Source organism: Rosa rugosa, chromosome 2 (genome assembly GCF_958449725.1).
Source record: "Rosa rugosa chromosome 2, drRosRugo1.1, whole genome shotgun sequence".
NCBI classification, from domain to species: Eukaryota; Viridiplantae; Streptophyta; class Magnoliopsida; order Rosales; family Rosaceae; genus Rosa; species Rosa rugosa.
In genome coordinates, this window is record NC_084821.1 from 63,690,033 (window position 1) to 63,701,149 (window position 11,117).

Genomic DNA, 11,117 nt, shown 5'->3' on the forward strand with positions numbered 1-11,117 from the left:
AAATATGAGTTGACTCCAAATTCTTATATTACATATAAGAATTGTAATACCCCTAAATGTTCAAACTATGAGTTATTGAGTTGATTTGACAAAATTCAATTTAGTCATGTTTTGTGCAAGACGAATAACGAACTTTATGGCGGATATATTGACTGGATGTAGAATCTTTGATACAATCATCTATGTCAATCGAGATTTCAACGTACGAACATATAGGTTCTAATAGAAACCATATGAAAGGTTTTGTATCGAAAGTTTACTAACTTAAAAAATAAAAAAAAAATAAAAAAAATAATAATAATAAAAGTCCTAAAGGCTATATATATAGTCCGAAATTCAAAATGTCATTAGGCGCTTCCGTCTTTCCGAGCTCTCTCTCCCTCTTTCCGATCAGCAATGGCGCTCTCGGCGTTTCGTGACCGACTCGAACACATGGATCACACTCGTCACCAACGTCTCTCTCTCCTCCAGGTCCCAATTCAAACCCTAATTCTCCCCAAATTCTGTTTAATTTCCAGATCAGAACGAAAGAAATTGACTTTCCCGGCGGCCGAAATCTGATCAATTCCGGATTCTTTTTCAGGCGGAGAAAGAATCGCAGGCGAACAAGTCTCAGGAGATGGCGTTGAAGCTTGCGAGCATGGGGGCGATGGAGCAGCGGTGCTTGTTGCTGGAGCAGAAGATCGCGGCCCAAAGCTTCAAGATCTGGGCGCTCCGGTCTGATATCGAGCGGCTCGACGCAAAATACCAGAGTGATTTAGAGAAATTGAGGTATTGAATTTTTGATTGGTTGTGATTTTGGTTGATTGGTTTTGGAGATTTTGGTTGAATTGGATTGTGATGTTGGGTCTGGAATTGGGGGTGGAAATTTAGGGTTTTGAAGAGTGAGGTGGAGGAGCTTGAGGGATTGGAAAAGGAGAGGAACAGGTTTTATGAGGCGAAGGGAGCTGAAATGAAGGAGTTTAAGCAAAATGTGGAGAGGTTTGCTTGGGAATGTCAATTGCAGATTGAGAATTTGAAGAATGGTATCAATGAGGTAAAATGGAACCCTAAAACCCCTACTGTCTTTCTAGCATTGCAATTAGTTTGAGAACAAAAGGTTATGATCGTAGTCGGATTTAGCTTTTACTTGTGAAAATTCTTTTTCTTTTTATCTTGTATTTCAGGTTAAATCAAGCTTTGTGGAATTTCAAGGCAGTGACAATTGCACAAGTAACTGTGAGATAGCTGCAGCTGAGAAGAGAAAGTCTGAGCTTTTGGCTATGAAGGAAGAGGTGAACAGAAAGCTGGCTTCTAATTACCAAACAAGAGCCCGATTGCAAAAGCAGCTTCAGACCGTTCTAATTGCCAATCCTCTGCAGAAGGCATAGGCTGCTTTGAGTGTAATATCCCATCCTCATATATAAGATGGTACCCTTAACCATTGTGCTATTGTTGTATTTAAGTTTCGAGTTCAATAATATCGCAAGTGTTTACAAAATGAAGTAAAGCAAATTGGGCATTTGCCTACCTAGCTAAACTTAGACTATTTTGGTAAATTCTCGTGACAGTATGCAAGTCAGAAGGTGACTCTAGGAAAGAACATGCTCTTGCAAGTTGCAAGAGCTTGTAGCTCGATTTCAAATTCAAATCGCTAATTATCAGAGAGGGAGAGACTATTTTCAGTGGGCCGCTGAGGAGAAATAGAGGGCTCATCTAGTGACACAAACATGCCCAGCCCAAATAATAACCCCTAGATCACTAGAACCTTCTTCAAAATTAAAGACAGAACTTCAAAAAAGTTCAAAGGAAACTTCCCAATAGAAACACATGATATAAAATCCCATCTAAAACCACTGGAGCCGCTTTGTTTAGTGTTTTAGCAATCGGAGCTGTTCAGAAACCACCAGAGTGAGTATACCGGAAACCAGAAAATGGCAGCAGAAGAAGAAGTGGCGCTAGATTTGGAGGAGCTCCGCCGTATCCAGAGCATTGCAAAACGACCCCGTATTCTCAATCTCATCTCCTCTGAAATCGGCAATTTGGAAAAGGTCCCTCCTTTCTTAAATCATATCGGTTTCTTCTTGTGGTTTTTCCTTGCATTTCTCTAAAAAGAAGCGAACTTTTTGACAAAATAGCGTTGAAAATTCACACCCAATTCATCAAATGAAATTGGGTTTGTAGCTATGGAAGAAAAATTGTATGTGTGATGAAGTGGGTTCTTTTCAATTGTCTGTGTCAAAAGTAGAGTGCTTTAAGCAGTTGTTATATATGGTGTTAATGGAGGTTTTAGTGGGAAAAGAATCATACTAATTAGGGCTGTGTTTGCTTATGATGAACATGAATTGGGTATCTTTGATTGTGTCATTTTGTGTGTGAAACTGTCAATGATGAAAGTTTAATCTTTCGATTGAAACTTGTACAAAGTATGCTTACGGGTTCAAGCTTGGAACTTTTCATTAGGAATGGTACAAATGGAGCATTAGTAGAGTTGGATTAGCATTATGAATGGCTGTAATCATGTTTAATGTGTCGGGCAAGTCTACGTGTATGTGTGTATAGATACATGTTTGGATGGATATAGAACATAGATATCAGAATATAACAATGTTATTATAGAGATGAAAACCTTAATTTGAAGTAACCTGTAAACCAACGGTTGTAATTTGATCAATGATGCTGTTGGTAAAAATACAAGGTTGAAATTCTTCAAAGACTATAAGAGTATATAATGTTTATAAACCCAGCCTCATCACATTCACTTTTAGCACACCTCTGTACGGTTGTTAAAAGAGGCTAGAGGATATCTCTGTGTTTGCTTATAGAAGCTAATGTGGTTTGATCACTGCACAGTTGTCAAAAGAGGCTGCTCCTAAACCTACCTTGCCAACTCCAACTCCAATTTCTACGGCAGTGAAGGTGCCTTCCACCCCAGCTCTGAATTATGTTACACTTGGGTCATTCAGCTGGGAGCAAGATACTGATAAAGTGAAGGTAATGTCCCGCAAAGAAACATCACAGAGAAACGATATTTTACTTCATCCTAGTATGAGAACTTGTGCTACTTCTCTACTAGGCACTAATCGTTTGTTTTTTAAATTGCTTCTATGATTTTGGGTGTCTTTATAGCTTTGATTCTATTTTGATCATTTTTCATTCCTCTTGCAGATATATATATTTTTAGAGGGAATTGATCAGGAGAAAATGGAGACTGAGATCAAGCCTACTTCCATTGATATCAAATTGCATGATGTCCAAGGAAAGAACTACAGATGTGCTATACCTAAACTCCATAGCCAGATTGTTCCAGAGAAGTGTAAGGTGCTAGTTAAGCCTACAAGGGTCGTGATTACATTGATTAAAGCTTCAAAGGGGAACTGGCTGGATCTGCATTTCAAGGAGGACAAGGTAAGTTCATACATCAGACTGTTCCTATTATGTTTTCAAGGGCAGAATTGGAACTAACATACGGATATGTTGATCTTGTAGCTAAAGCCGAATTTGGATAAAGAGAAGGATCCTATGGCAGGAATCATGGACTTGATGAAGGTCAGTTCATAAATTTTAAAGTTTTTGCAGGATGAGCATATCTAAACAAATCTTTTCATTCGTATATAAATGCATGCACTTGCATATGTGAACCATGTATCTGTGAGGTGACTGATGGGCCAATTCATAACTTGCAGAATATGTACAATGAAGGGGATGAAGAAATGAAGCGAACAATTGCCAAAGCATGGACCGATGCGAGATCTGGAAAAACAGCCGATCCACTGAAGGGCTTTAAATAAATTGGGAAATACAATTTTCTAGGTTAGATTATGAGTAGGTTTTTGTTTCCATCGAGTGATATTTTCGCCTACTTATGTACCAGTCTTTGTTGGAACCTTGTGTTTGGATCGTTCTATGTTATTATTAGGAGATTCTATTGCTAAGATTTTCTGAACTTCTCAGAAGTAGTGAGGTTTCCTATTTTCACTGCACTTCCATCGTAGAAGCAGGATTAGCATTTGTGGTACAACTTATGGTGAGTCTGAAACTTTTTAAGTTGCCATGATCAGCACATCAAATGTTTAGGCTACTTAAACGTACCATTTGCTGCGGTCCCTTAATGGTCTTCCCCCCTAACAGAAGTCACCAGCAGCACATCAAATGTCTGACCTGAAGGCAGACGAGTTCTGGCAAAAAGTTAAATGATTATGACTGGTGAGGACTCACTTTGAATTCACAGCTCACAATGACGGAATGAACATGTCTCCACCAAAATAAGTCGAGAACGCTTGCTTCTGAAAGATGCTTCAAAGTTTCTGTAATCCTATGTGGGAATAAAAGCATCTTTTCCCATGCTAAATATATCGAAAATGTTTGCAAATGTAGGACTCCTCAAATATTTGTTTCTTTCGAGATGAATCAAAAGCACTAGGGTCATTGTAGTGCCAGAAATTTGATAAATAGTAAATACCATTGCATTTCACAAATCCAATCTCAGCTGGTTCGCGATAAGCATCAGCATTCTTCTTCGGTTACTCCTAAGCTGTGCCCCAACCAAAATGATGAAAATATACAACGCATGATTCGGTTCGTGCATGCAATTTGAACAGAAAACTCAGGAAGTGTTAGAACTCATGTAACAAAGAATATGATGCAAACTGGATCAGGTTTAGTAAAATCATGTTCAGATCGATATATCTGGTCAAAAGTAATGGTGCAAAATAGCAATTGAGCCAAAAAATTCTTTTTCCCTAATTGGACTCAGAAGTGAAATTTTGCTGCTTTAAGCCAAACTTAATGATATCATGGTTAACCTCTTCATACATAAAACCTGAATATCTCTTAAATACAAAATAATCAAACTATTTCCATCTGAAAACAGCCAACTTTTATTTAGGTCATGTAAATCATACTCATAAACCTTGGTGGCAAATAGGCCAGATATTCTAATAATCCCCACTTTAGTACATCTTTCCAAACAAGACAAATCTGGTTATGTGCCGTCATTGGAGTATTTGACTGCCGTAATCAGCATTGAACTTCTCATAACGATGAGCCTGGAGATGAGCAGATGGCCTTGTGTTCTTCAAAGCTGTCTCAATGTCATCGTGTTTGATTGGTCCAACCTTAGGCAGTTCTGCAACCAAAAAAGGGAAAGAAAAAAAACACCCGGGAATAAGCTTACTACCTAGATATGTCTTCATTTTAGATTTTAAGGTAAGCCCAGTTTATGCATACAATTATCATTTTTAGACTGAGAACCCACAACTGAATTTGTGTGAGTGTTGCTTTACGTTGCATTCCCTACGCTAGACATTCTAAACATTACAGGAACTAAAAATGGTGAAGGGATGCAACATATTTTCAGTTGCCTCTGAGCCCCACATCCATTGGCCTTATACTCTCTCATTTTGTAACAAACACCTATTCTGACTGCAGTAATATAATAATATTAAAATTCTTCAGCCACTTATGTTATAAGAGTCATATAATTGCAGCCATACCATCCTCAGGCACCACTTCCTCTTTGTCTTCAAGGAGTGTCATTAGGCGTCTCAGGGGCTGCATGGCAGCCTCCTTGCACACCAGCCTAATATCAGAACCTGAATATCCTTCTGTCTTATCCACCAACAAATCATAAGGAAGCTCCTCCTCACCAGGCTCTAGTGGCAGGAGCTCCTCAAACATGGCTCTTCGAGCTTCGGGTTCAGGCAGAGGCACAAGAATCTAATTTGCCATGGTCAATGGAGAACTCAATTGATAAAGTAATGCATGCACAATATACTTGATCAGGTAAAAACTGCTATCGGATAGCAGAAGTATCATGTATGCACGTTGAAATAAAATTTATGCTAAAGGTAGCAATATAATTTATAGAAAGCTAGCATGTATGACTGAGCATCATATAACTAATAAAAAAGGATACTCGTTTTTCAAGACGCCGGAGCATGGCTGCATCTAGTTCCCAAGGAAGATTTGTTGCGGCCAAAACAAACACTAGTTCATTTGTCTTCATCAAACCATCCATCTATAAGCTAATAAATTTAATCAATATTTGACAAAGTACAGTTGACATGTAAAATAATGTGAGTTTCAATATCAATGCTTCAAAGATTGATTATTGATCAAATTTAATGTAATTAACACCAGGACTGAGTAAAGCATTTTAGAAAACAGCTTCTGCTACATTTGAAAAAATGAAGCAGTATAACTCTAGACACTTCTCTAATTATGGCAGCGTGATCATGCAGAAGTTATGATAACAGGACCGCAGACACATGGAAGCACTTTAGCTCAGTGTCAGCAGTGATATATTGTGGTTTCTAAGACGTTGAATAATTATTAATTAATAGTGATGCTAAAGGATAACTGTCATCATCATAACTGATATGAGTAGATAACAAGATTCAATGTTAATGGGATAGGAGATACATAAATCAATGCACTCATAAAAAATAAACATCACCTGTATCAGAAGCTCCGTTTTCAAACGCCTACTTGCTTCATGCTCACTTCGTGCTTCACCACGTTGACTAATAATTGCATCAATTTCGTCAATAAATATAGTTGAGGGTGCATGGTGCCTGGCGAGCTCAAATAACACCTTTACTAACTTCTCTGAGTCACCTGGAAAGGCAAACAAAATTCAAAATTGTAAAGAAGCTAAGATAAACACACAAATGCAGTATACATTAAACAATAATTCAAGATTTCCCTAGTTGTCTGTGTTTTTCAACCATACAATGTCACTTTGGTTTGTAAATAGTAAACTATATATGTTTACTACGCTACCCACCCCAAGGTGACCCTTGACCTGATCACTTCGCTGGGTCAATTGCTATCCTAGGTTTTATTATATTCCTTCCAAATCATTATGTAAAACTGAATCTGATCTGCTATATTGCTGCAAAAAACATTGACTTTTAATACCATGACCAACAAAAACATTCAGAAAATATTGCAATTTTGACATACCACGCCATTTACTGACAACTGATGATGCTGAAATGTTGAAAAATGTGGTCTTGCACTCTGTTGCAACAGCCTTCGCAAGCATAGTCTGAAATAGCAGGTGCCAATTCATTAAGTGTCCAAAACATTGTTGTATAGATAACTAAGAGGTGCATGAACAGAATTTGCAAAATCATTTTCATCTATGAACAATTAGTCACAAGGACCTGAATAAATGGAAGAGCAATCTAAAATGTAATTTTAGGATGAAAATGCTCATTATACAGCTAATATTTGAGATGTGATTCGAACAGGAGACTAATGTTAGCTCATCACTAAAATGGTAAATTAGCATATCATGCTTAGAGAGGAGTTTTAAAAGTATTAAACATAATTCTTCATTGTCCATCCCATTGCTTTAAGATTAGAAATAAAGCATAAACATTCAACAGGAGGAAAATATTGCATACCTTTCCTGTCCCTGGAGGGCCAAAAAGGAGAATACCTTTCCAAGGTGATAAGAGACCAGTAAAGTACCTAGAGAAAGAAGAAAAATCAGGTTATCCACGAAGATACTGCAGCATTTCAAAAAAAATTATAAAAAGCAACTCATGTTCTTATACTAAAATTTTATCAAAAAATCACGAATAATTATGTGCCAGAAACAATATCACACGTGCTTGCATATAATAGATCAACACTAGGAAATAAATTTGATACTCCACCAATAAATTAGAAATATTAAATCAAACTAAGGGGAAAATGCATATTTGTCTCGTATTATGTATTCATTTAAAACTTTATATTTGTGTGCACCAGATACTAATTAGAACTCTGGTGATACTAATTGCAGACATATTGGGATTTATATACTAGCTTAGTCAAACCAACTCCAACCATTTGACAAACCTAGAATCACTATATCTGTGAATGTTGGTTTATGCGTTGCTGAAAATAGTCAAACATACATAAAGTAGGAATTTAAACTAACAACATGCTTCACAAGTAGATCAACTAGCAATGCAAAAACAAAGAAAACAAATAGCAACAAACATATGTAAGGATAAAGACATGTAATAGTGTAGTGAAAATTGTAGTTCATGAGGTGTTAATCAACCAAACCTACTTGGGATACTTAATCGGCATGACCACTGCTTCTTTAAGTAAACGTTTAGCATTCTCTAACCCCTTAATGGTTTCCCACTTAACATCCGGATCACCACGAACTATATCCCTGCAGAGGACGTGATGCATGATGTTAAAAATGATAAAGAGCATAAGATCATAAAATCGTTGGTCACTGGGAAAAACATGTATGCAATAAAAGTAAAGCAAAAGCAGATTATAAAATTCTTGGCGTTATGTGAAATACCATGTTTAATTTACCTGCATAAACTCTCTGCTAATGAACGTGTTTCTGCAGAGTCAAAAGCAGGAAGCAAAGATTTCCTGTGAAGGAGAACATAAAATATCAGCAGGTTCTTATAGAAAAAGGCATCCTACCTACCTGCTGCAAACCATATTACTCAACAGCTTCATAAGTGCATTAAATGCTCAAGCTAAGATGAGGTTTGGTATCATTTGCCAAAACTTTACAATAGAACATGTCAAATAAAAGATGCATTAAGTGAACATCTGGTCCCTGTGTGATTTCTAATTTCACTAACGCATAAATACATGTCATAGTCCTCCAAACTGAAAATCTATGACAATCAACTTTTTAACCTCTCAAAATAGTAGTCTTGTCATTAGTAGAGCTCCACTGAATATTTTGAATATCGACGAGAAAACTCAAGTCAACGTTTCTCAACTAAGACTCGTGCAACCAAAAAGCAATCAAAAATTCAATACAAACACCAGAAGACTAATACAACAAGTCGAGAAGCATACGGGATCACATGATTTGGATCAGATGAAACTCCACTCGACTGTGCAGCTTCCTGAAAAAAAAAAAAACAAACAAAAAAACAAACAAATCCAAAGTACATGTCAACCAGACACTACAAAATCCAAGCAACAATGCCACCACCAAAACATTAACTCCTTGCATAATAACACCAAATGCACTACCTGGTTTCGATATCGCTCATAGATGGCCAAGTCAGATTGGTTTTTCACATGACCATTCCCATTCGCTGTAGCGCCCAAAGCTCCCCCATTACTCACAGCTCCATTAGTGGCTGCCTGCTCACTTTGCGTTTCCTCCGACACTTTCTTTCTACCAAACTTGGCATCATAAAACAATTTAAATTCCTAGAAATACATGTTAGTTTTAGCTGAGACAAATCCACTAATTCTTGATTCTATCCTACTCATCAGATCAAGATTCGCAACCACATAATCTCAATATGCAAAATTGACACAGAATCTAGTCATAAAAGGGTGGTCAAATCTTGGGCATTACTGACCTTAAGTTTGGTGCATGGAAAAACACAAGAAAGCTAAACTAAACAAAATTCAGCGACTTGGGTATTTCATTTCAAGTTCAAACTCAGCTTATAGATGCTCAAAGTTTCAAAATTTGAATCAAAGCTCCAATCTTTTTATCTGGGAAACCAAATAGAACATGAGAGAGAGAATTAGTGAGTACCGGAAAGGTCCATCGAGTGATTGAAGGCTCATCGGACATTGCTCCGGTGAATCCGGAGTGGAGAAGAAAGAGAGATTTGTAGATTCAATCTCTCTTTCTCTCTGTCTCAGTTGGAGCTTTGTGGTCAGAGTTATGAGTCTAAACTCTACTAGAGATTATATTATAGAATCAAGGAGAACATGTGGTGCATTTCTTTTATTTTTCTTTTTGGTTACTACATGTGGTTCATTTGTTCATACTTTATTGTTGGTGTGACACTGTGATTCCTTTTTCATATTTAATTCCTGAAATTAACAAGTTTACCCAAAAAAATCAAATCATTGGACCCAGAAATGTCATGGAATACCTGTCTTTGTCCAAAAGCTGATTCTACCTGTCAGCCTCATTCCACAAGCAGAAAATCAAGTTTCTATTTACCCCAAAAAGAATTTTTTCAACCAAAGATTTTAACTTTTTGAATAACGATTTTCAATCCCTTTATTACTAAGAAATTCTTGTAAAAAGATAAAACCAAATTTACATTTTCACAAAGGAGGATGAGTACCTATATTTTTAGGGGTGCTTTGAGCACATATAAGGTGAGGAGAGTGATTACTATTTTCATTTTGGGACGAGAAGCACAAATACTTGAGTAATTTCAATATTTTTTGGATGATATTACTACCTTCCTGGATTGAGAGCATCTTTAGCAATGCTAGTCATTTTTGAGTCAAATTTTAGCTAGCCACTTTAGAATTACGTCTGCATCAATGCTCTCTATTTTAGCTAGTTTTGAATTTATATTATTTTTTAAATGAAGATTAAATAGTTTAAATGTATTTATAAATTACATAAAATAACTTAAAAGGAATGTTTTAAATTATAGAGAGTCTCATCTCGCTCTCTATATTTAGGAGCGAGATAGCTAAAAGTTATAATAGATAGCCACTTAGGAGTCTGGTGCAGATGCTAAAATATATAAAAAGCTAAACATGCTCTCTAAAATAGCTAAGGAGCCAAAATAGAGAGTCTACTAAAGATGTTCTGAGAGTCTTTTGTAATAGCTATGCTGGCCAACTCTTTCTTATTTTCTTTGGTGTACTCCATCGTTTTAGGAAAACTCTTCATCACACGAAATATAAGGAATTAACAATCTAACTGTGACCTCCTATATACTCCAGTCCAAATACAGTATTAAACTATTAACTAAAGATGGGGTACTTCCGATTCAGTTTGGTGGACTGCTAGTTCTTAAAATCTTCAATACCAAATGACCACGGATTTTCAAAATACAAAACCATATTGGACCTACTATTCTATTTCGGTTTTTCGGTTTATTGTGTCAAATATGCCACCCCGTTTTTCTCCAATCATGTATGTGTTTCTCAAAGGAAAAAGAAAAAAAAAATCATGTATGTGTTGGTTTGTTTTTTTAGGATAAATTCAGTTTACCCCCCTAAATTTTAGGCCTAAAATCAGACTGGTCCTTGAATTTTTTTTTAATCAGACTAGTCCTTGTACTCACAAATGACATCACCCGAGTCCAAAATTTGAATTTGCCTCCAAATGTGACGTCACTATAGCCGTTAGAGCCGACAAGGGGGCCCACACTTCAGATTTTTAAACC

At 36.7% G+C, this 11,117-nt stretch overlaps 3 protein-coding genes across 4 annotated transcripts; 2 read left to right on the forward strand and 1 right to left on the reverse strand.

Annotated features, from left to right (window-relative positions):
* Positions 1-355: 355 nt before the first annotated feature.
* On the forward strand, positions 356-1,654 carry LOC133729256 (uncharacterized). Its single transcript, XM_062156753.1, has 4 exons — positions 356-471; positions 584-771; positions 874-1,036; positions 1,167-1,654. Exons 1-4 carry the CDS (start codon positions 397-399, stop codon positions 1,368-1,370), a joined length of 630 nt encoding a protein of 209 aa, XP_062012737.1. The 5' UTR covers positions 356-396; the 3' UTR covers positions 1,371-1,654.
* Positions 1,655-1,785: 131 nt separating this feature from the next.
* Positions 1,786-3,916, forward strand: LOC133729255 (uncharacterized). The gene is made up of 5 exons (XM_062156752.1): positions 1,786-2,030; positions 2,833-2,973; positions 3,148-3,387; positions 3,469-3,528; positions 3,666-3,916. The coding sequence occupies exons 1-5, from the start codon at positions 1,914-1,916 to the stop codon at positions 3,768-3,770; spliced, it is 663 nt and encodes a 220-aa protein (XP_062012736.1). The 5' UTR covers positions 1,786-1,913; the 3' UTR covers positions 3,771-3,916.
* Positions 3,917-4,698: 782 nt separating this feature from the next.
* On the reverse strand, positions 4,699-9,705 carry LOC133729257 (uncharacterized). 2 transcript variants are annotated; one of them, XM_062156754.1, is made up of 11 exons: positions 9,512-9,705; positions 8,992-9,174; positions 8,812-8,861; positions 8,308-8,370; positions 8,048-8,155; positions 7,392-7,458; positions 6,946-7,030; positions 6,437-6,597; positions 5,897-5,998; positions 5,475-5,697; positions 4,699-5,107 (listed from the first exon to the last, which is right to left on the reverse strand). In XM_062156754.1, exons 1-11 carry the CDS (start codon positions 9,548-9,550, stop codon positions 4,974-4,976), a joined length of 1,215 nt encoding a protein of 404 aa, XP_062012738.1. In that variant the 5' UTR covers positions 9,551-9,705; the 3' UTR covers positions 4,699-4,973. The 2 variants fall into 2 exon arrangements, with proteins under 2 accessions (XP_062012738.1, XP_062012739.1); XM_062156755.1 differs by having other exon boundaries at positions 8,992-9,147; positions 9,512-9,703.
* Between the last annotated feature and the right edge of the window lie 1,412 nt (positions 9,706-11,117).

Excerpts from the sequence above, each read along its gene's own strand:
- LOC133729255 (XM_062156752.1), top strand. The coding sequence starts at position 1,914 with ATGGCAGCAGAAGAAGAAGTGGCGCTAGATTTGGAGGAGCTCCGCCGT. Across the intron at positions 2,974-3,147 it reads AAGATACTGATAAAGTGAAG|ATATATATATTTTTAGAGGG; the intron begins GTAATGTCCCGC and ends TTCCTCTTGCAG. Across the intron at positions 3,529-3,665 it reads GAATCATGGACTTGATGAAG|AATATGTACAATGAAGGGGA; the intron begins GTCAGTTCATAA and ends CATAACTTGCAG.
- LOC133729256 (XM_062156753.1), top strand. The coding sequence starts at position 397 with ATGGCGCTCTCGGCGTTTCGTGACCGACTCGAACACATGGATCACACT. Across the intron at positions 772-873 it reads AGTGATTTAGAGAAATTGAG|GGTTTTGAAGAGTGAGGTGG; the intron begins GTATTGAATTTT and ends GTGGAAATTTAG. Across the intron at positions 1,037-1,166 it reads TGAAGAATGGTATCAATGAG|GTTAAATCAAGCTTTGTGGA; the intron begins GTAAAATGGAAC and ends CTTGTATTTCAG.
- LOC133729257 (XM_062156754.1), bottom strand. The coding sequence starts at position 9,550 with ATGTCCGATGAGCCTTCAATCACTCGATGGACCTTTCCG. Across the intron at positions 5,698-5,896 it reads TCCGGCGTCTTGAAAAACGA|ATTCTTGTGCCTCTGCCTGA; the intron begins GTATCCTTTTTT and ends ATGGCAAATTAG. Across the intron at positions 5,108-5,474 it reads GGAAGTGGTGCCTGAGGATG|AACTGCCTAAGGTTGGACCA; the intron begins GTATGGCTGCAA and ends TTTTGGTTGCAG.